General features: G+C 31.3%; 1 protein-coding gene across 4 annotated transcripts in view; it reads right to left on the reverse strand.

The window, feature by feature from the left end:
* The window catches only part of CYRIB (CYFIP related Rac1 interactor B), a 71,514-nt gene that overhangs the window by 18,834 nt on the left and 28,965 nt on the right, over window positions 1–23,715 (reverse strand). The window contains exons 2-5 of one of the 4 annotated variants that reach the window (XM_023496497.2): window positions 23,120–23,268; window positions 13,722–13,804; window positions 8,063–8,184; window positions 1,358–1,463 (exon numbers count right to left, since the gene is read on the reverse strand). In XM_023496497.2, coding sequence (XP_023352265.1) covers window positions 1,358–1,463; window positions 8,063–8,184; window positions 13,722–13,794 — 301 coding nt within the window. In that variant the 5' untranslated portion in view covers window positions 13,795–13,804; window positions 23,120–23,268. Of the gene's footprint in view, window positions 1–1,357; window positions 1,464–8,062; window positions 8,185–13,721; window positions 13,805–14,714; window positions 14,798–23,119; window positions 23,269–23,715 lie in introns of those variants that run through there. The other 3 variants (XM_031947196.1, XM_003760386.4, XM_031947197.1) reach the window with 3 other exon arrangements.

Below are 23,715 nucleotides of genomic sequence, written 5' to 3' on the forward strand. Positions count from 1 at the left end.
TAATTACCTTATTGATGAAACTGAACACATTGGAATTCCCAATACCTAGGTCTACAATTCTTAATTACAAATGGAAAACATGGATTCTCATAAAGCTTGGTTAATTATTCAATGACTGACTCAAAATGGCAAATTAAAGGTATATTTTATATTTGAATGGCATAAAAGTAAAATATAAAGCAGCGTAATATCAACAGCAGTGTAGAAATGTCAGAAGAACTTAATATGTAGCAATCAAAGACTTTCTAAACTCAGATTTGGGGAATGAAAATATATAGAAAATACTAGAGATGCAATGTAAATTCATGTTTTAACAGCAAATGATGTAAAATGATGTTAAAAACTCAAGAAAATATAACTTTACCATTTTTGTTACTATAGTCAAAATGGTAATATTTACATAAATCTTCTATCCTCATATTTTTATGCCACATTTTAATAAACTGCTCTATATTATAAAGGATAAATAGTAATTTTCCAATCTTCTGAATTGAAATAGATTTAAAATGGCATTTCATATTGAATGCATAATTCATTTATTATAGCTTCTATCATTTAAAATGTACATATGCATTATATAAATGAGAGATTTATATCTCTCATTTATATAATAATTACTTCTTCAAAGTTATATCTCTTAAATTATTCAAGAAAACAAATGCTCCAAATACAAAAGGATTTGAAAGGAAATAACTCATGATGTTATGCTATGCATCTGAAGTCAGTTTATCTTTTCTGACTTTCATTAGATTAATATAATTTGATCTTGCCATAAAGGAAGATGAAGTAGCAACATGTGAGAAAAGAATCAAAAAGAAATTTTTCCTTTCCCCCATATAGCTCCCTGGCAAATCCTTTTGTATAAAATAGGGAAAGATAATAAATGTTTCAGCCCCAGAATTTCAATTTGTAGCATAATCCATAATGCTTGAACTAATTGCAGGAATGATTCGGACTTAAAACTTGGACAAAATCATCCAAAGGCCAAATCCTACGCATGGAAGAACTGCAATAAACTGACAGAAAAGGATGAAATTATGTTATCAATCTGCCAAAATGGAACCTCTTTAGCTTGCATACAATTAAGGCCAAGTCTTGTCTTGTTAGAACAATGCAGGTTGAGACGGGTTAGAAAAACTGAGAAAAGTGCTCTTGTGCAAATTACACATTTCTATCCATGTGTTTCAAGAAAACTAGTAATTAAGAAAAGCAGAGCTGATAAATGAGACTACATTGTATATAAAATTACTTAATGTGAAAATTTACGGAAACTTTAATAGCTCCATTTAACATCTTTAGTAATGATTATTTTCCTTATTAGGCTGCTTATATATTCACTATATTTTCAACAACTTACCTAACCTCTGAGAAAACTCATAAAATTTCTTTAGTTTGCCTACTAGTGGAATAACTGCACCCCATGCCTTCTCTTGCAACTTCTCATCAGCTGGATGTTGTATTGCCTTCAAAATTTAAAGCAAAATAGACAAAAGTTAGATTAAAAAAAACAAAAACCTATTATAATTGTTCTTGATTTTAGAAACAGCAAAGAAGTATCAAAATATATCATAAGGAGAACAGAAAACTGGCCTTGTAGAAAAAAGAATCCTGGGTAAAAATTTCATCCCAGTCAAAGAACTTGACAAACTTTAAAGTACTATCTATAAACCAGTTATTATTAATAACTGGGGAGATGCTCCTCAACTGCAGGACCAACAGTCTAACCACTATACCTAGCAACTCAGGGCTCATAGTAGTTTCAGCTAAATTGTTCATACAAAGAAATAAGCATAGTAATCTTTCCCCATCATCCTATATATTGCTAATTAATAATTTCCCCTTGTATGCCATAATTAATAATATTTTTACACAATTAACTTGAGAGGCTATTGCCTCTAAAACTCCTCTCTTTAGCTTTGCAAACCTTTCACAACTTAACTCTGATCCATCTTTCTAACTCAATGAACAGTGTTAAAGAAATTCAGAACATTTGTGAACCTGTGGCTGATTGTCAATATAAAGATTAAGGACGCCAAGAATGATGACAGAAAGAGGAGGTGGGAAGATCGTGGGCTAGGTAATACAGAAATGTTAAAATTGGAAGGAAAAATCTAGAATACGTATATAGCTTTGTATACCTTTTAGGATAAGAATGACGGTGAGTGCTCAAATACATAAAAAAACAAAGGAAGAAAAGTCATTGAATGGGGAATGATTGAGGAGTGACCTGGGAATACTTAAAAACAAAGAATATGTTTACCCTTTCTTCTGACTCTGAGCTGTGAATGTGTTATCCTTCCACAAGATTCTTTCCTTAGGTATTTGGTATAGGCAGCATTTTGTTCTACCACATGTGATTTCTTGGTGGAAAAAAATACTAAGATGATTTCCTTGGGAAGACATGTTAATGTTCAGGAGTATCCTGTTTTTGGTTTTGAGAAATCAGTGAAAGAAGCATCCCACTTGTTCCCACTGAATTACTGACTTTGCAAAAATTGTATTTTTTAAGAATAAGTTTTCCAAAACTGGGGGATTCAAAACAGGGCCAGTGTTGTTGGATATTTTCAAGTATAGGTCCTGCATAAATACATCAATATTTTTCAATGAAAACAAAGTATAAATCAGTCAATAAGAGGAAGACTGTCATCCTGAATTTACTACAGTTAACAATGAATGAAGTATAATGATTATTCAGTTTAGTACCTGCTATTGAGATGAGTGGGCACAATCTACCACTGTTACTATTAATTATGTAAACTTACTATGCAAATGACTTAGTGTCTCACTGTTTGCCACGTTTGAACATGTAGTGTTGGTAAGGTTTAGATTTAGGGAACCAAAATGAAATCAGGGTTTCTGGTGGTCAAGGAGTTAAATAAGATCTAGTGGTAGGTTCATGGTTCAGGGAACCAAATGAATAAGTTTGGCTCCCCTGCAACCATTTGGGATTCGGCGCAACAACAGGCAGTTTTGGGGAACCCTTTCTGGCAGCATGGAGGTTCTCTGTAAAAGAATTTATAGACCCGAAAACCTAGATTGATCAAAGGGTTTATTATGGGGATTGGAAGTAAGGTTAGAAATCCTGACAGAGGCATAAAGTCTGGTTACAGAAATAGATGAGGATAAAGAGAGATTGACACTGGAAAGAATATTCCAGTGGACAGAGGCCCTTGGCATCCCAACCATGGCATAGCATGGCATGTTTGGAACCTCTGCAAAGAAGGTTTTAGTTTGGCTCTTTTATAATGGGAGCTTTGGCAACAAGCTGAAGGGGGGCTCGTGGATGGAGTTCCAAGTTAGCTCATCGCTAGGTTTCAGCTTGAGCTGGAATTTGAATTAAATTCAATGAGTTTCAGGACTGAACCGACCTCATCAAGATAACCCGGATGAAATTGTTTGTCCCTAGGGGCAGGGTCCCTCACTGAGGCAGAGTTGAAGGAAATTTTCTCCTTTTAGGATTTTTAGAGTTTCGAGGTCCCCTCTTCAGTGTGAAAGCTTTTTATATAAAACCATTTTTATGTAGAAGTGAAAAGTGCCACAAAATTCCATTATATACTTCAGCAGAATCATCTTGTTAAATACAAATCCAAGAAATTTGCAACTTTTAAAGCATTGAAAAAACTCAACAACTATAATAATTTGAAATTTTCTACAATTTGAATTTAAATAATTTCCTTTTTTTAAAAGTGGAATTCCCTTTAAAAGTGGAATTATTCGGGTTTGAAAAGAAAATCTACTGATATGGCTAAATTAGGACCACCAGAAATAATATATACAGTTTAAATAGCAGAATCACAAAGAAAGAAGTCTATCTTCACAAGTAATGATCTATAATATGTTTATAAATTCTCTTATTGAGCAATCATTTAAAACATTTAAGTGCCTACTAATGTTAAGCACTCTACTAGTTTCTGGGGATACAAAAGTGGTAAATGAAATAATCACTACTTGAAAACTTAAATTCTGACAGGAATATACTTATTATGTACTTATTATTTTATTATATTACATATATTATATACTTATTTTAAGTATATACAGAATAAGCATAAGTAAGTTTTACAACATATTTCTTTAATAAAGATCTCATTTCTTCAAAACAAAAACAAAAACAAAAAAAAACCTATATATGTTGGGGCAGCTAGGTGTTGCAATGGCTAGAGCACCAGCCCTGAAGTCAAGAGGACCTGAGTTCAAATTAGTTCTCAAACACTTTACACCTCCTAGTTGTGTGACCCTGAGCAAGTCACTTAACCCCAATTGCCTCAAAAAAAAAAAAAAAAAAAAAAAAAAAAAAAAAAAAAAAAGGACTTTGGAAATGCTATAACAGGTAGCATTTGAATTGAGTTTTGGGGAAAAAAAAAAACCTAAGGATTCTGGAGGCAGAGGTGAAGAAAGAGAACATTTTAAGTATGTGAGTCAGCCTATCTTGAGACATGGAGATAGGATATGAAATGCTGTACATAAGAAACAGTAAGCTGACAAGTTTGGATGGGCCAAAGAAAGCATGAAGAAAAGTAATATGTATTCAGTCAGGAAAAGTAAAATAAAAATGTCTACAAGAATTTGAATGCCAAAGTTAGTAGTTTGTATTTTATCCAAGGGGATTATTATGGAGCTGTAATTACTGTTTAGGCATGATGGCTAAGGGAGAATGAAAATTTAAAGATAATTTCAGGATAATAAACTTGGGTGATTCAAAAGTTGTATCTTCACAGAATTAAGTTAAGAATAGGGCATGTATATATACAAGGCAGAAATATGAGTTCTATTTTGGACATGTTGAATTTTGGTTCTCCACAGAACATCTAATTGGAGATGTTCAATAGGCAATTGGTGCTATAAGACTAAAAGCTCATGGTACATTCTACATTTTAGGCATACTGGCCTCCTTGCTCCCAAAGACAACAACCTATTTGCCCAGGCTCCTTAGAATATCCAGCTTCACCCCTCCAAAGCATCACACCCATGATTTCATGTTGACTTTTAATATATTTACTTGATGAATCTATGCATATGTTATTTTCCCAAGTAGATAATGTAAGCTTTTGACAGCTAAAACAATTTTACTAGCTTCACAGTTAATGTAGCACAATGCATTGCATGTAGTGGATCCTGTTAAATGCTTATTAAATTTCCTTATGACCCTATGAATCGAGTATTTGATGTAGTCACATACCTAATGCATATTTTGAGTAGGCAAATAGGAGACTATTCCTATAAAGTCTCTGAGTGTCTTTGTCATTAATATTATAAGCTTTTAGTCTTAAAGTTGATTTAATAGGAGAGTAATATAAGCTAACCTTCGCTTCAAGAATATCCATTTGGTAGTTGTATGAATGACAAATGAGAAGAGCTAGTGACATCAATTAAGAGGCTATTTCTATAGCTCAATTGAAGGAATGAAAACTTCAATCAGGACAGAGAAAAGGGGACAAAAAGTGACAGTTGTTAAGAAAGTAAATCAAATCTTAGAACCTCACTGGATATGGGAAGTGAGGGTACAGTTGAAGATGATTCCAGAGCACTGAAGCTGGGTGAACTAAAAAGAAAAGACTTGTTATAAAAAATAAGGTCATTTTTGGTAGTACTTGCTTTCTTATATACCTCCCGTAATCTTCCCTATACATATTTGATCTTTTTAATATTTTTGATCAATCCCAGCTTTCTTTTCCTTTTATTCTTAGATAACACACCAAAACACAAACCAATAAACTAAAATGCAGCATTCATAATTATGTCATGGAGCTTTATGTCAAATAAAACAACTTTTTAAAAACTGCAAAGAGGGCAGAGCAAAGATCACAAAATAAAGGGAAACTTATCCTATCTCTCCAAAACTCCCTGCAAACCAACTTTAAACTGGTTTAAATGGTCCCTACTGATTCCAATTGAATGTAAATAGTCATTTCTGCTTTGGTCAGAAACCCAGAGGGGCTCCCCACTCCCAGATTCATTTATTTATTTTTATTTTGGGGGAATAAATGAAAGAAAAGATTCTTTGCCTCAATTGCTACCCAGCCTTCATAACTGAATGAGTAACAAATAAGGGATGAGAAAAAACTGCTACAATGGGAGAAGAGAGAGATGGAATTGAATAAATTAACTCACATTAAAGAGATGGAAAGAACTTTTATAGTAGAGAGGGAAAACGAGGGGTAGGAGATAATTGACAATGCTAGAAACTTACTCTCATCAGAATTGGCTCAAAAAAGGAATAACATATAAAGTTGGGCAATAGAAAACTTATCTTACTCTACTATAAAGGAGACAAGGGGAAAGGGAAAGGAGTAGAGAGCTGATAGAAAGAAAGGCAGATTGAGAGTAGTCTGAAGCAAAACTGTGAAGAGCAACAGGGCTAAAGGTGAGAAAAACAGAGAGAAGGATAAATGGGGGAAAATGGGAGTGGAGGAAAATACACAGTAATTATAAATGAAAAATTTTTACATCAGTTTTCTCTGATAATGGAAATATGAATCAAATTTATAAGAAGAGAAGTTATTTCCAAGTTGATAAATGTTCAAAGGATATCGACAGACAATTTTCAGAAGAAGAAATCAAAGCTATCTGCATATGAAGAAATACTCTAAATAATGATTAGAGAAATGCAAATTAAAAACTCTGAGCTATCACGCCACACCTATCATATTGGTTTATATGACAAAAAAGAAAATTGACAAATGTTGCAGGGAATGTGGGAAAACTAGGACTCTAAAGCATTGTTGGTAGAGTTGTAAACTGATCCAATCATGCTGGAAAATAATTTGGAAATATGTCCAAAGGACTACAAAACTATGTATACCCTCTGACCCAGTAATACCATTACTAGATCTATATCCCAAAGAGATTTTTTAAAAGTGTGGTGTAGAGGGAAATATATATGAACAAAAATATTTATGGTAGGTCTTTTTGTGGTAACGATGAATTGGAAATTGAGGGATGCCCATCACATGGAAAAAGGCTGAAGAGGTTGTGGTATAGGATTGTGATGGAATACTACTGTAATGACAAGCAGGATGCTTTTAAGAAAAACCTGGAAAGACTTAACATGAACTGATGCAAAGGGAAGTGAGCAGAACCAGAAGAAAAGTTTAATAGCAAAATTTTATGATGATCAACTGGAGTTTTGAATGTTTTAGTTCCTAAGCAAGTGGTCTATGCACCAAAACTTGTGCAGTAATCTTAGTCATATGCAACTCTTCATTACTCCATTAATTTTCTTGGAAAAGATAGTGGAAAGGTTTGTCATTTCCTTCTCGAATTCCTTGTATAAATAAGAAGCTGAGGAAATGAAGGTTAAATGAATTTCCCAAGGTCAAGAGTAAAGGTAGTAAAGCTCTAAGGTCAGACTTGAACTCATAAGGATGAGAGTCAGTCTGACTTAAGGTCCAGTATTCTTCCACTGTACCACCTAGTTGCTCCACCAAAACTAGATAAAACTAACAGAAGCAGTAGTCTACCAAAAATAAAAATTTTTTCAAGTATTCATATCATTAAATGATCGAGCCTATTTTAAAATATTACTGACTGACAAGGAGACAACTTTAAAATTTTTCTAGATCACAATATTAAAAAAGATAAATATTCCCTAAATAGAGATCTACCAGGGAAGAACAAAATTAGATAATTTGTTCATTTCTTCTTTTCTTATCTACATTATTTGTTTTACATAAAATATCCTGTTTTTGTTAGTCACTGCCCAAATTAAGAGAAATGGGGAAAAATAAAGTATATCTGGTAACACAACAGTGTAACTCAGACTCTTGGAAGGTATTTATTAATGCACAAAAGTTCAATTTAGGTAATTCTTTAAAAACAAAAAGTTTAGACAAAAATTTGATCATTGCTCTTCCTTAGAGCAATAAAATATAAAATTCCATACTCTAATAATATAATATAGAATCTGGTTAAACTATGAGCAATATAGGAAAAATTCTGTAGATAATTACTTCTCTATTTTAACAAGATTTTCTCACAATTTTATATAATAAAAACTGAAATTAAAATTATACTGTTAATGTTTGAAAGTGAATTTTTGAAAATATGTTTAAACATGCTTTACCTCTCGTATCTCATGGCCAGCTCCTCTGTACGATTGTAAATCCTCCAGAATGCCTTCTGCATCTTTTAATACTACATTCACCTGATTATAAATTTCCTTTTCAGATTCTGTAGGCTGGGCATCTGAATACCAGGAAAGGACAACAAAGTTATAGGAATATATAAAAATGTCTGTGCATATATACATATGCTTTATATCATGACATTATATGACAAGAAATCACTAAGTAGCTAACTTTCTGCAGAAAAGCTTTATTTCACCTACAGATGCTTTTGGTTGTTTAAATTATCATTTGCTATAATGAACTCAAAGAAAAACCATGACAATTTAAAATTATCATTCTATCATAGTCATAATGATATCCTATTTTAAAGACTTCAACTATCCATTTACAAAATGTGCCAAGTGACCAGGACCCCTGGGAGATTAAATATCTGGCCCAATGTCATAAAATTATATGTCAGAGGAGGATTTAAATTCAGGTCTTCCCAGATTCTCACACTAGTCACTCAGGCTCTTCAGATAATTTTAAAAGGATTAGCTCTGTAACAATGTGTGCTATTTGGGTTCCAGATTTATCTCAATCCAATTCAGCAACCCTGTGCTATGTCCTGAAAGGGTTCCCATTACAAACATAATTTCTTTAAGAATTTAGAAAGGTTTTGTACTTGCAGAATAGTCATTTCATCAGTTAAAACTGGGAGGGGAAGGGGGAAAGATTTAACTTAGAAACTTTTACAAAGTGGCAAACCAGTAAAAGGATGGAAGCAAAAACAAAAATGGCTGAAAAAATTGCCATGACAAAAGAATACCATGAATAAGTCATATTACGAATTCAGTTTTCATCACATAATAGATTAAAATTTATTTTAAAAAATTCTTAATTTTTGACAATTATAGTGTCCATATTTGATGTGAAATAACCTAAGTTTGCTATAATTCAACAATAAAATAAATCTGCATCTAATTCATTCAACTAATATTTATTAAATGCCTTAAATAGTTCCATGATTAAGTATGCATTCACATATTCATTTATTAAAACACCCACTATGTGACACATTACACTATACATATAACACTAATATTTATCTTATTGAAGTCCCTGCTCCCAATTTTGTTTGTGTTCCTAAATTCTTATGATAGAAAAACCTAAAACTTAAAAATAATATCATTGCATCCAAATAACAAGTATCTTAAAGTAACCATTTATACACTGGCTTTGCAGTCTTAAATAACTTTTCAGTCTAAGTCTCTCAGCAGTAATAGTTACTTTTTCACTGGGATTTCCCTCCAAATGTATTAATTCAAAGGACATTAACATTCATCTTCTGAAATGTCATACTTACTCTAGGTATAGTTGAAAATAATATTTTCACAGGCAAAAATTGTGGCTAGTAATCTTTTTTACATAAAGTAATTTGTTATAAAAATATTAATACATTATAGGCTAAACCCATTTAATAGGAATCTATAGCAAGATATTTAAAATATCTGTATACAGTGTATAAGCCATTTCTGAAGTTAGAAAACATTTACATTAAATCATGCAAATTTATCTGTGGATGATTAGCTGTTGACAAAAAAATATGACATTTAGACATTGAGACTAACATACAAACAAAACATTATCAAGTAGCCTTAAGTAGATATCACAGGTGGTTATTATTGTTTAAATTAAAACTTTTAACAAACATCAAGAAAAATTTAAAAATAAATGGAAAGAGTGTGGTTCCATCTTTAAAAAAATCTAGCATCACACTAAACAATTTTTAGACTACCACAGGAAAGTCACATTTATAATTTTGAAAGCTGCTGAAGACTGCTGTAGAAATGAAGACAGAAACAGGAAAAATAGCAGACAGGTAAGCACTACTTTACTGATAGCAATTCATGCAAGAGGAGTGAAATGCTAAATATAAAATAATATAAAAATGAGGCACATTATAACATCTCAAATAATATTGGCATTTTTATGTAATGCAATCAAGACTTGTCACTTTTGTTTTTCTTGGCAAATCACTGCTTTACAGAATTTGAAGAAAAATGTACTATTTGTCCACCTAACAAAAGAGCATTCATTTGATAGTAACATAGTGGTGCATTTACTTAAGCCAGTAGGCATGCACTGATTGCTCACTAAACTTAATTCTAAAAGACATTCAAGAGACAACAAGGGCATGTTTTAATTATTCATTTTTCTGTTTAACGATAAAATAAAAGGCTTTAAGATTTTGGAGAACATGGCTTCCAAAAGTGTAAAGGATCATTAAATATGATGGTAAATTCAAAGAAAATGGTCCCACAATACAAAAGAATACAAGGATAAAAAATAAGGAAAAAAGGGAGTTTTGATTAGGGAAATTACTACAGTATACAGTCAATTTATGGATTCTTCACCACCATTTCCACCAAAAAGCCCTTGTATGAATTAAAATAGTCTACAGTATAATGTGGCTTCGCTTTGACATACATACAAAAGTATGTATTTTTGGATTATTTTTAATAGAGATGCTAACAGGCCAAAGGATAATTTTAAAAGAACAGATGAAAAGTATTGGTAGATACAAGATGGAAAGATTTTTTAAAAATAAAATAGAGGGACTAATTTAGAGTAAATACTAAAAGGCAGTGAAATGAATAAAAGATATACATAAAAAGGAGGTGGAGAAAAGGAAAGGGAATTTGGGCACATTCAAGAGAAAGATGTGATAGTATAGTGTTAAAAATCAATAATAAATAGGGCAAAAGTTAAATTAAATTCTCATTTCGATTAAAAATGATCACCTCAAACTCATGTATTCCCTGATTTTATTTTTCTTAGCAATAAATGGAAGTATACATGTATGTATGCATGCATGTATGTATTTGTACATGTATTCTATGCATACTCTTAGCTCAAATAGGCTGAGAAATTGTTACTTTATAGCCATCCTATGAAGAATATTATGACTAGAAAATACTTTGAAAAAGCTTTTACTATGTCTTTTATTGCTATTGTATGTTATTGTTAATGTTTTTTGTATTGTGGCTTTGTTGGTAGCTGCCGGTAAAGTCTTTGGGAGTCTCTGGTTTAAGTTAAATGATTTCTTCAAAGTCATACAAACTGGGTTTGTAACCACTCAGCCAAGCTATCTTTCTCCTCTCTTCTTATACTCATTCATTATATCCTATTTATTTTCTTATTATTATTATTATACATTTTAACATAAGCTTCACCCAACTCTAATTATGTGAAATATTCAGGGCCAGTTCTGTTATACTGGCATACTAAACTAGAAAAATTCTAAATGGCATAAAATATATATGTAATAGAATGATGTAAAGTTATGTATGACCTAAAAGTTGCTGCAAGACAAAAATGAGCAACTTTTTTTTTGCAAAAAATTATTTTCCAAAATACATGTTCAACTATTCTTTATCATTACATAAATCACATAAGAACTAAAAATTATCGAGAAGGGACAGAAAGTTAACATGAAAATAAAAGACAGCTCTGATTGTAGCACAAATAAGGTATAGGAAAGTGCTTCTCCTATCTAAGAATAACTACTTCTTTAGAGTGACTAAGCAATTTTATGAAGATGTATCTCCCAAAATAAAATAAGCTAGAAGTTGTTCTCATATTAAAAACTATGCAAAACATATATTTAAACTGAAGAGCAGCACTAAGGCCAAATTCTATTTTTTGTACACAACTGATACTCTGCCCAGAAAACAAGTTAAATTAAACAAAACAATATAAATTTGATCACATATGCAATTATGTGTCATTTTTAAGTTTAATGCATTTGTTTATAGAAAATTTATAAATTAGTCCACTGATATTACCCAGGACCTTTTTTATTCTCCCTAAATCATCTACTTGAATTTTATAAAACAAATCTGGTATAACAAAGTTTTCTTTCCCTAAGGGGAGGTAGACCAAAACTAAATAAATTTCTAAACACTATATTAAATTCATTCTTCTTCACAAAGCCACAACAGTTCAAAATTAACTATACAAAGATCAAGTGCCAAGTCTTGAACAAGATCCTGACCATATTAAAGCCAAGATTCTGCAAATGCAAGGTATCTGAAATTAGGGAAAGGAAGAAGCCAGGAAACGGAGAGTAGCAAATATATACAAGACAAAGGTTGAAACAAGACATATATGGACTAAAATACAGCTAAAATGTAAAAGCCTCATCTAAAAATGTCATCTTTAACGTCAGCAATCTGCTCATCATTCCCCAAGCTGATGCCATTAACCACATGCTCCACATGCACTTAAAACAGCAATATTCAATTGTTGAGAAGGGTAAAGGAAATTAATCTTCATATATTTGGCAAAAAGTTGATGAATGATTATCTTATTGACACTAATACTAAAAGAAGAGTGCTGTAAGTTAGCACAAAAGTACAAATTTCTTAAAACTATAATGGTGTTATTAATGAAACATAATATTTGGCCAACCAGACCACAAAATTCATCTTAAATATATAACTTAGCTATATATCATGTTATACTTCACTGAGCCTGATTGACAGAGGAAAAAAGCAAAAATTATCAGAAAAGATAACTATACATTCTGTATATAGTATAGTATATGTATAGTATACATATACTGCAAACTATGTTTAGAACCAGGGAAATGAAATAACTCATTTAAAAAAAAAGGCAATAATTTTCCCTGGTGATTATCATCACTACCAGAAAAGTTTTAAATTTTTGTTTTCTTCAGTTTCTTCAAAAAGATTCAAACTTATATACAATTGTAGAAAATATAATGGAGAGCCTAAAATAACTTATCTTCACCCTTTCCTAACAATTTCTTTTAAGTTCAGCTAAAATGGCAACATCCAAATTAAAACAACTATTTTACATCATTTTTAAAAAAGTTGATAGAAACAAGCTAAAGCAATACTGACAGCCAAAGAGCAAAGCAGTTTCACATGCACAGCAATCAATTACACTTACCTGCCATTCTTAGACCATATTACAATAGGTCATGCAACATAAAACAAACAGAAGGCAAATTACTTAAAGGTCTGTGAACCAGTTTTTTGGTTTTTTTAAATTTTCATTTAATATCAATTGGGGAAAAGGGACAAGTATATGACTGAAATGCATTTTTAAATTTTCAAGCTTTACAAAGTAGGGAATTCTCTGCCAAAATCAAGTAGATTAGGTTCACACTTACCTTTTAATATTATGCCCAAATTACTGAGCTGTGAATGGCCTTCGTGAACAAATTTATAAATAAATATTAAAGAATGGGGACAAAATAATTCAATATTGATGAAGTTATCTTGAAAATACAGCATATTAGCCCCAGATATTGCTTTTTCTAATAAATCTGGAGATGTTTTTCTAGTGTCATATCTACCAAAATTACCTTTATTTAAATATTTGTATTGATAAATCTTAAGATAAGAGTGCATATCCTTTTTGTAGATATGGCTACACTTCAATAAAGAAAAATAAATGTTATCTCAATTTGATGAATGAATTATCATAGATTGTTTCAAGAAGGCAAGAGAAATTTTATCCAACAATTCATAGCTCAGTCATGCAAAGCAATTATAAAGATGGCAAAGTGAAGACATTCATTTAGTGCAAGACAGACGCAGTCTACTGCAGGCAAAGAGAAATAGATATATAAAATCATCTTCTCACTTTCAAAATCAAGGAAAAAATTTGGCCCCTGCTCAAGGTCTGTGCATGTCAAAACTTTAAGAAGATTCCCCATGTTAAGGTACCTGTCAAGACAAGAATGAGAAAAGAGAGAATATCCCTTTATAAAAAGGTACATCTGAAATATAGTAGAAAAATAGCAGAGTGGAAAGGGAAGCTCTTCAGGTATGAACTCATCTTGCAGGCTACCCACTCTGTGACCAGAAGGAGAACAATCCTTATTCTCAAGGTATTGACTTGTAGGACCTAGAGGTAAAATGTGGTTTTCCTGTATAAAACATTTGGCAGACTGTTACTATATTTCTTCTCAAAGTTTTCCTAAGAAGTTTGATTAAAGACCTTATAGTGAATAATTCTTTCAGTATTTCAATAGTGCTAGTGTTCTGAGCATTTGTATTCTATTATTTGATCAAAAATAATTTCATCAGATTTTTTTATATTATACTTGAATGGACTTTATTTTAAAATTGAATATTTAAAAGTTATTGCATAAGTATATCCCAACTCTTTAATTTAAAAAGTTTTCTATGAAACTTATATACCTACCAATTTTAAGTATAGTGCTCTAAAAATCTTGGACCATACCATTATAAAGTCATGTTTTTGATTTTTTTTTATCATTTGGTTGCCATCTAGTGATAGAACAAAACTAAGTTAGATTTGGTTATGTATCCAGAGTTACTATCAAACTGCTCAGCAGAGTCACTAAAGCACAATGAGAATTTTCATCATAAGGCTACTTGCTTTATGGACTAATGAGAGGACAGCACTGGATACAAAGACTCAAATAATATCAGCAAATGAAAAATCAAAAAATTGTATGACAACGTTCAGCAACTACTGGAAGAAAAATCATGCAACCTCTTTTTTCCATGTTTTACCAACAAACTGGCTTGCCTTCACTGTGGTGGTAGAAATAAACAATGTTTCACCATTACCATTATGCACCAACTGTGAAAGGCTGAAGAGACTTACTTTCAAAATCCAAGAAAAAATGTGCTGCATTGTGGTCTATGTCCCTGGTTAGCACCTTAATGAGATTACCCATGCCAGCAAACCTAAAAATAAAAATGGCAACATCATTTAGTTCCAGTAAAAAAAAAAAAAGTTTTAAGCAGAGGCCTGGGATTCGTCGAAGGCTGGCTTTTCCATGGCTCCCAGCAGGTGCAGGTTTATGGATTCTTGCAACTGAAAAGTTGGGAATAGAGAAACATCTGGCTCCTATTCCCCGCCCCTGCCCCCCACTTTTGCACATCTCAAAAAAAATTTTTTACATCAAATTAAAAAAAAAAAAATCAAAGCATAAGATTAGATTTTCCATATATTTGCAATATTTATTTTTCACTTCTAATATCTGTCATTACATTATATACTTTTAACCTTCTAAATATTGAAGCCAAGAATACAAAAGGAAAAAAAATTTCAACTAAAAATTCAATATCAAAAGCAGATTTCTCAGAATTATATATCTGAAATAGAAAAGATTTCTATTATAATTTTTCTTGATTCCTTACTAAATATACTGAACAGATTCACTAGTTAATCTAATTTTTACTAAAATTTCTCATATTCCTGCCCTTCCATCACACATGGTATCTTTCTCATCAAAATGTATATTCACAGGAAAGTGCAATTCTAATACCTCAGTAAAATTTCAATGACAATCTTAATAAATTCTCATGAGACAAAGTCTATGGAGAATAAAAAAAAACAAACTACAATGGGAACTGTTTAAAAGTAGTTCATTAGCAACCTTTCCATAACAACAATTCACACTTATATATCACTGTTTTATAATAAACATTATACACCAATGTAATCTGTTCCTTTCTGCACTCCAATCTAAATAATTTTCAGATACTTTAAAGCCATGACCTAGGAAAGTTCTAATAATTATAGTTTTTAGGGAAAAGAAATGAGCTGTATTTAGTTTACATCAAAGCTTAATCAAGACAGAAATATACAACAAAATATAGATTACAAAAACCAGAAGCCTAAAATAATAACTCTTGGAATTCTTTTCCTTTTTTTTTTAAAGTAGTGTACTAACCTCAATATATGAAAACTACAAATAAAGATTTTTTTTTCTTTACTTAATTTAGATATCATTTTGAAAGAATAAGCCTACAAAATATGAATGAAATTTATTCATTCATTTATTAACATAATTTATTAACATAAATTATCTCAATTTTAAAGGAAAACCATTACCCTCACAAATAGTTATAGTTTTTTTTTCAAAGCTTGAAATCCTACAATTATATACTAGCTCTAGTTAATGCAAGAATTTATAAAGAAAAAGTTTTATAAAAGATAATTTCATGATCATAACAAAATACATGGCTTCTTACTATAAAGATATCAAGTTACCCAAATAAAAACTATCAGTTTTGTCCAGGGTAGTATCACTACAAGGTATCCTACTACTAATGAGATTTTTAATTTACAATCTATAATTCAAATAATTTTAAATTTAACCCCTCCCCAACTGTATCATTCCTTATGACCAGGAGATAAGAATGTATAGAAGCCAAAAGTCACAAAATAACTGGTAACCCCTCCAATTTCCTTCAAGAACTCAGTAAATCATTTTTAAAACACTTAATGTATGCTAGGCACTGGAGATAAAGGAAGTACTCACTTTACAAATGGACTGTTTTAAAGATTTTTTTCTATGAGTTACTTGATACTAAGAATTAATGTTTTGGATGTGTTTCTTAGATTTCCAGGCTAGCCCACAAATGGCTTATTTCTTTATATACTTAAATTAATAGTTTATCTTCTCTACATCTTAGGGTAATGGGGTAATTCGGACCAAAACAGAAGACAATGACAAGGGAAAGTTTTTCTCCCCCTTTTCTATATACAAGGATTCATTACAGACAAGATTTCGAAAAATTCGAAAAAGGCAGGATTTATCTTTGGTATCTTCTCATCTATCATTTCATCCCTCTCTTCTACATTTAGTAGCTCTCTCTCTTCCCAGGCACTAGGATGTTCAGTATCCTTAGCCTTAAAAGTTCTATTATGATACCCTAACTAGGCTGTAGTACTTCCCTGAAGCATCCCATGCTTCAAAATTTCTTATGTTTCTCTTCCCCTAATTAAAACTCCCATCCTCACAATATACTAAATCTTCAATGTAAGGCATTCAATTTAACATTCATTAAGCACTGCAGTAGGAATTACAGATTAAAAAATGAAATAAGACCCAGTTCCTGCTCTTAAAGAGCTTAGAACCTAATGAGTAAATGAGTTATATACACAAATTGCCCAAAACAAAATACAAATTCAAATGATAGATCCATGTAAATTGCTATGAGAAAATTGAAGAACAAACTTCTTTCTTCTTAGAGGAAAAGGAGATGTGAGAGTAAGAGGGACATCTCGTCACTTTGGGTTTTACAAAAACAATAATTCCAAGGAGGAGAAGTAGGGAAGAAAAAGGCAAGAAGGCATAGAAGTTGATGAAAAACAAAGGTATAGAAAAGAGCAAGGTAAGAACAGGGGAAATAAGTCATTATATAAGATGGGGGTGACAAATTCTTTTTGGAAGAAAGTGAAAGAAACTATTCTGGTCAGAGTCTGAATTCTCACTAACGGGTGAATGACTTTTAATTGATCCTTCTATTTCTATTTCTCAAACAAGTGTTAAACTCCAATGAATTTCTACTTGGCAGATTCTAGGAGTAACAAAAGAGCCTTAAAAACCAGAGACTCTGGGAGAATTCAGGTTCTAGATTTGATGGAATGAAATTTCTTTAAACTCTTCCTACTTTTCATAACGTTTCCCTTTATCCACTTTTAAATTTTACTTTTCTAAAAGCTCTTAAATTTTTTCAAAATGGCTTCTATGACAATAAGGTTCGTGGCCTCTCCAATAACAGACAGGAAGGACAATCATTTTAAATTTATGATATAAAAAAAATTATATATAAATTTGGAACTCTTTGTATTGTGGTAGAAGAAAAACAAGAGATGTAAATACCACAGTGTAAAATGGAAACAGCACTGGTTTAGAGTTTAAAAGAAAGTAATTTTAGGTTATATTTTAATTCTGATGTTTGACAGCCATCTAATCTGCTAATTCTAAACAAGATTATTTTGAGACTTAGTTTTCTCATCAGTAAAATGGGAATAATACTTTTTCCACCTAACCTCGCAAGATATAAACACTACAAATATCAACTTCTGAGGTATAATAGTCAGGTTGTTTCCTTTAAAACATAAAGTATCATTCTCAACTAAAGCAGAAAAAACAAGGGATAATGCTATAAGAACCAAGAAATAATCAAAGAAAAAGAAATCCTTTATTCATTTTTTTTCTTAACCATGACTTTCAATATTCAATTCAATCTATTAAAAGCATTAGCAACAACTATTTGCAAGATACTAACACACCACAAAGATAAATAATTTCACGTCCTCATAAGAGATTCCCTTTTGCTAGAAGCTAAAACAAATCACCATTTTCCATAAATCACAACTAAAAATAGGTAACTTTGGCATGCATAAAATACCAGGCACAAAAAATGACTTTGACATTTTTGACAGGAATAGCACAAACATCCATAAGATAAGTCAAAATTTGCCCTGCCCTTCCTCAAACATTATATATCTTGGCCTTTCAAACTCTTTTAATCAATTAAATCCTTTATCTAACTAACTAAACCATCTGACATTATTAATGGAAGGTCAAATCCCCTGTCTGTTTCTGTTCAACCCATCTACTATAATGATTTTTACATTTAAAAATGCAATAAAACATTATTTTAAAATGTAAGATCCATTATATAAAAACCGGCAGTGGGTCCATTAGTATAGAATGAGTTAAAATCACTACATGGGCTACAATGTGAGCTATTACAAACTATTTCCCAAATTCTTGAAAGGTTTCAACTCTTTTTATGCTCATTTTTTAATTTTGTAGAGCTTTTAGATAACACAATTTAAAATTACATTGGGGAGATGACCAATGATATAAATTCTAATCATTTCTTTTTCAGGTATTGAAATATGGTCCTAATGAATTGTAACTTTATTGTCAAGTGCTATAAGAAATGACCAGTTTTCAAACCTCCCTACAAAAATATGTGAAGCTCTGGAAAACAGAATCTCAAAAAGAACTCATTATAGGACACATATTTATTTGTGATCTTCAAAGGTACTTTAAAGTCTTATCTGATCGCCTACCAATTCCTGGTACCCTTTTTCTTCCCAAGTACCTTGTGCTTAACTAGTTTGAATTTATTTGTATTTGTTCTTTTATTCATATTAATTTTTCTTATATATATGTAATTAATAATATATGTAATTTCTTATCTATGTAATATGTAATCTAATATATGTAATTCTCATTTCCTCCTATTTCCACATTTTAAGTTCCCTGAGTAAGGATTGTTTTATTCTTTATAACTATATAACTCATAGGAGTTTTTAAATGCTTGTGATCAATTCCCTCAATTGGTGCAAATCATAACCCATTCATGACTTCCTATACAATGCTCATCCAGGTTCTCCCAGAGATCTGCTAAACCACTGTGTTAAATTATTTTCAAAGGCTCTTATTCTTAACCTCATCTTGTTTGTCAAAGTCCATTACTCCATGAGAGCCAAGCAAAGGAAGAATGGAATGTGTATACTAACAAAAAAAAATTTTTAAATGAAGAAAAGACTTTTGGTTGTGCTCAATGAAGAATCCATAGAAGCAGAGCACTAATGTCAGGTCCCTGATCACGTCCAACAGAAACCTTCAGGAGATATTGCCCTTGTGAAAGACAGCTCTCCTACTTCAGGTAGAACTCTCAGTTATACAATCTGATAAAGAAACCTTATCACCATGTGAATCCTCCCTAACAAAGGATATTCTATCTTTTAATCCACTGTGTACCTGCTGCCTGAAATCATTTCACCTGTGTGCCTGTCATTCTGGACAGATTAGAATGTTTTTGGCAGCTAAGTGTAGCACTTATATAACGAGTATGCTCTATTTTGGGGGAGGAGCAGGAGGGGTTGAAAAATAATTCTTTTGTGAGGCAATTTAAATTTAAATTACAATTTAAAGGGTGCAGACAGGATTAGAAATCAGAGAACATGAGTTTAAATCCCAGCCTAAATTCTTCCCCCTGGTCATCTATCCAACTCCATTAGAGTTCTCAATCTATGTTTACTCAAGTACTGAAGGCTATTTAAAAGTTTTTTTTTATATTTCATGGGTATTAGGATGCTTAAACTATCTGTTCCTCTCCGCCCTCCCCATTTTCTCTACATTCACCTGCCTTCCCTTTCTCTTTTCTGATTATTTGTTTCTTGGATTAAATACCTCATATCATTTCTTAGACATAAATCATTAGTAGAAATAAACTGTTCATTTTGGGTCATATCCCAACTCAGATTCTATAGAGACTATGGCATTCCAAAATTTATTATATTATAATATCACCAGGGTAACACTTGTATATAAAAATGTGGGCTTTTATGCCAGGAAACAGAATAGGATCATTAAACATACTACAAAGATATTGTTCCAGTTTAAGCAATTAAAGTGGCTGAAGGTTCGGGGCAGCTAGGTGGCTCAATAGATAGAGCAATGGCCCTGAAGTCAGGAAGATCTGAATTCAAATTTGACCTCAGACACTTAAGGCTTCTTAGCTGTGTGACCCTGGGCCAGACACTTAACCCAATTGCCTCAGGAAAAAAAAAAAAAAAAAAAGTGGCTGAAGGTCTCTATGAGACCATTCACCAAAAAATAAATAAAAAACAACGCCCACCAAAATTTCATGAATGTTCCCTCCAAGACAAGTGAAAGAATTTCAAAATGGTACAAGTGAAAGAATTTCAAAAAAAAACATTATGAAAAGTAAACTATCTTATTAGTTGCTGATATTAAAAGTCTTACCAAAATCAGCTATCTATGTATATTCCGATCATTTCACCATTTAAATCCAAGATCAAAATCAACATAAAATTTGGAGTGACATTGTCAAAAACTTCATATTCACCTATTCAAAGAAGCCACATTTCTTGCTTTCTATTTCCTGTTACTATAATTTGCTATTCAGAAAATTATTTGAAATTCTGATGTTCTAAAAATCTACTTTAAAAAAGATATAAATGTAACAAAAGCAATATTCAATGCTTTAAGAATATATTCTAATCAGACATTTTAATGTATTATTTTAAAATGCATTTGCAAACTAGATTTTAAATTTTTTTAAATACACCTTTAATTATTCTAATTTGATCATATAAACTAATTTGACCTTTCCACAACTGACCTACAAATTCTTCAAGAGAAAATTTTCCAATAAAAACAATTTAGAAATTTTTTAAAAATTTTATAAACGGAATAATGACATCGCTTGACATGCATAAAATTATCAGTATGTATTAAAAAATATTCCAACCAGCCAAACTAAGTGGTCAACAAACAAAAAATTATACCAAAAACTAATGATTTAAGGAAGTCAAAAGTTAACAAGACTCCAACAAAATTTAAAACAAAGCAAAAAAAAAAAAAAAAAACTTCAAAAAGTTGTCTAACCCAGTTAAACTCAACTTCAGCTATTTTCTGGTGTTGTGATTCTGGGCAAGTCATTTAATAGTCTACCTGTTTCCTCATATGTAAAATGAGGGTAATATTAGCACCTATTTCACAGGATTGTTGTGAGGATCAAATGTATCAAATGAGATAACATTTGTAAAATGCTTCACAATTATTAAAGCACTATATAAATGCTGATTTTTTTTATCTAATTAAAACAAAATATTTTTTAGATCAAAGCTTACTCCAGAAATAAGATCATCTAAATCTAATTGAATAACAAAGAAATTAAATTACTCAATAATGACATGTAATGCATATTTCTAGAATAATATAAACATTTGTAAGTTGCAGAAAATAATGGAATTCAAATCCTGTCTCAAATACTTATTAGCTATGTGACCTTGAATCAAATCACTTAATCTCTTTGCCTCACTTTCCTTAACTGTTAAATGATAGCACCTAAATAATAGCAGCCTATCTCCTGGGTAGTTTGTGAGGATAAAATGAAATACTTATAAAGCTCTTATGACCCGGTCTGATTTATAGTAAGCACTATAAAAAAATCAGCTGCTATTAATAATATTTAAGATTAAAACAACTTCTTTACATTATATATTTAACTACATGACATAATTCAAAGCTAGAGTCTTTTCTTCTCTCTGATTATTAAAGATGTGAATAAAAATCTTTTTGTTTTATTGGACCTGTAATTTCAAATTTAGGGAGATCTTGATGGGGAACCTTCCCCCAACATAGACTGCTACTGTTCTGCAACTTGTGATCTTAAAAGTGTTGCCTAAGTCATTGAGAGATTAAATGTCTTATCCAGGGACATAAAATCAGGCCATTCTCTCAGTGGCAGAACTTTGAACTCTGGTCAAAAAGACCAGACTGGTCCTATCTTTCAAACACAATGTAATCAAAATAAAATGATTAAGAAAAAAAGATAAGATCTGGATTTTATCTCTTAAAATCTCTCAGCCCTAAATGCCATAAGTTTATATAGCAAAACATTTTTATATAGTCAAACAAAAAGCAAAGGAAATCTTAATTCAAAAGTCTACATGCCTAGAAGAATCTATTTATGAATCCAATGTAAATAACATAGGACCATAACATAAATTAAAAATATAGAACAAATTAATATTTTTTAAATCAGGTTACTCTAAAGTTTTTCAACTAATGTTGAAAAAGATGAAATATTGTTTTGTGTGTTTGTGTGTGTGCAATATAAAGATTGCTGACTCTTTAGCTTTACTTTACATAGAACATTGTCTTTAAAACAATATGGGTCTCAAAGTGCTTAGTTCTAACTGGCAGCCTAGAAGTCAAGAATTTCTTCTGATTTATTTAACATATATTAATCTCTCTTTTGGGAAGTGACATAGGTATACAAAAACAAACTGTACCAGCTTTATTTTGTGGCTTTTAACTGCATACACTCTCTTGTATTGACAATGACTTACTTTATGAATAGTCAAAAAACAGAATACTTTTCTCCTCTGAAGAAAGTAAATAAAAATAAAGTTTAAATATGGGGTTTATATTCTTTACTGTGGCATTAAAAGGTCACAAGTTGGCTGGCTACCATTTTTATTTCTATCTTACAATGATAATGTCATTATGGGACACTCTGTATGCAAAAATCAAAAGGGGTCATAAGGGCTAACAGTCATTTCCCTTGATCAGCCAGATTTAAGCAACAGCAACAATTTTCAGAAAAATGACACTTTTCAAGTGTTATGCATCATGGTGCCAGCCTATTATTATTATTATTATTATTACTATCCAAAATGAAGTAGCATGGATAAATGTGAATGGAAAAGCATTTTACCTGCATATTCCAGAGTTCAATATTCTTTGTTTCTTGATAAAACCACTAACACCTAAAAGAGAACAGGAATCTGGACTCTCGGGACTGTGTTGGATGTTGAAGTCATCAGATCTTGCAGGGGAAACAACCCCGAACTCAGGTCTTAGCAGCTAAAAGGAGGAAATTATTTTCATGTGTTTTGTATTAATATACTAAAACAAAAATTTAACAAAACTTGTATTACAGACCCAACTCAGTCCATTCAATATTTACTAGATGAGACTGAAATGAAATCTACTGTTACTTAAGCTATATTGTAGAATTGATTTTATGACCTTTATAAAGGACTAAATTATTTGAAAGATTACTAACTGTAAACATCATAAAAGCAAAACTAAAATTCCTTCTTTTAAATAAAGCCCACCCTTCTGGAATTTCAAGCTAACAAAACCAATATTTTACTGTACAAAACGTTATTTAACCTTGGGAATTTTCAGATTAAAAAGAGATAAAAGTCAGAAAGTTAGTTCTATTGGCCCAGCATAATGGTGTAATGTATGTAATTAAGAAATAATACACACTCTGATAATCACTGATTTATTTTGCAATGGTAACTT

This window comes from Sarcophilus harrisii, chromosome 1 (genome assembly GCF_902635505.1).
Source record: "Sarcophilus harrisii chromosome 1, mSarHar1.11, whole genome shotgun sequence".
NCBI classification, from domain to species: domain Eukaryota; kingdom Metazoa; phylum Chordata; class Mammalia; order Dasyuromorphia; family Dasyuridae; genus Sarcophilus; species Sarcophilus harrisii.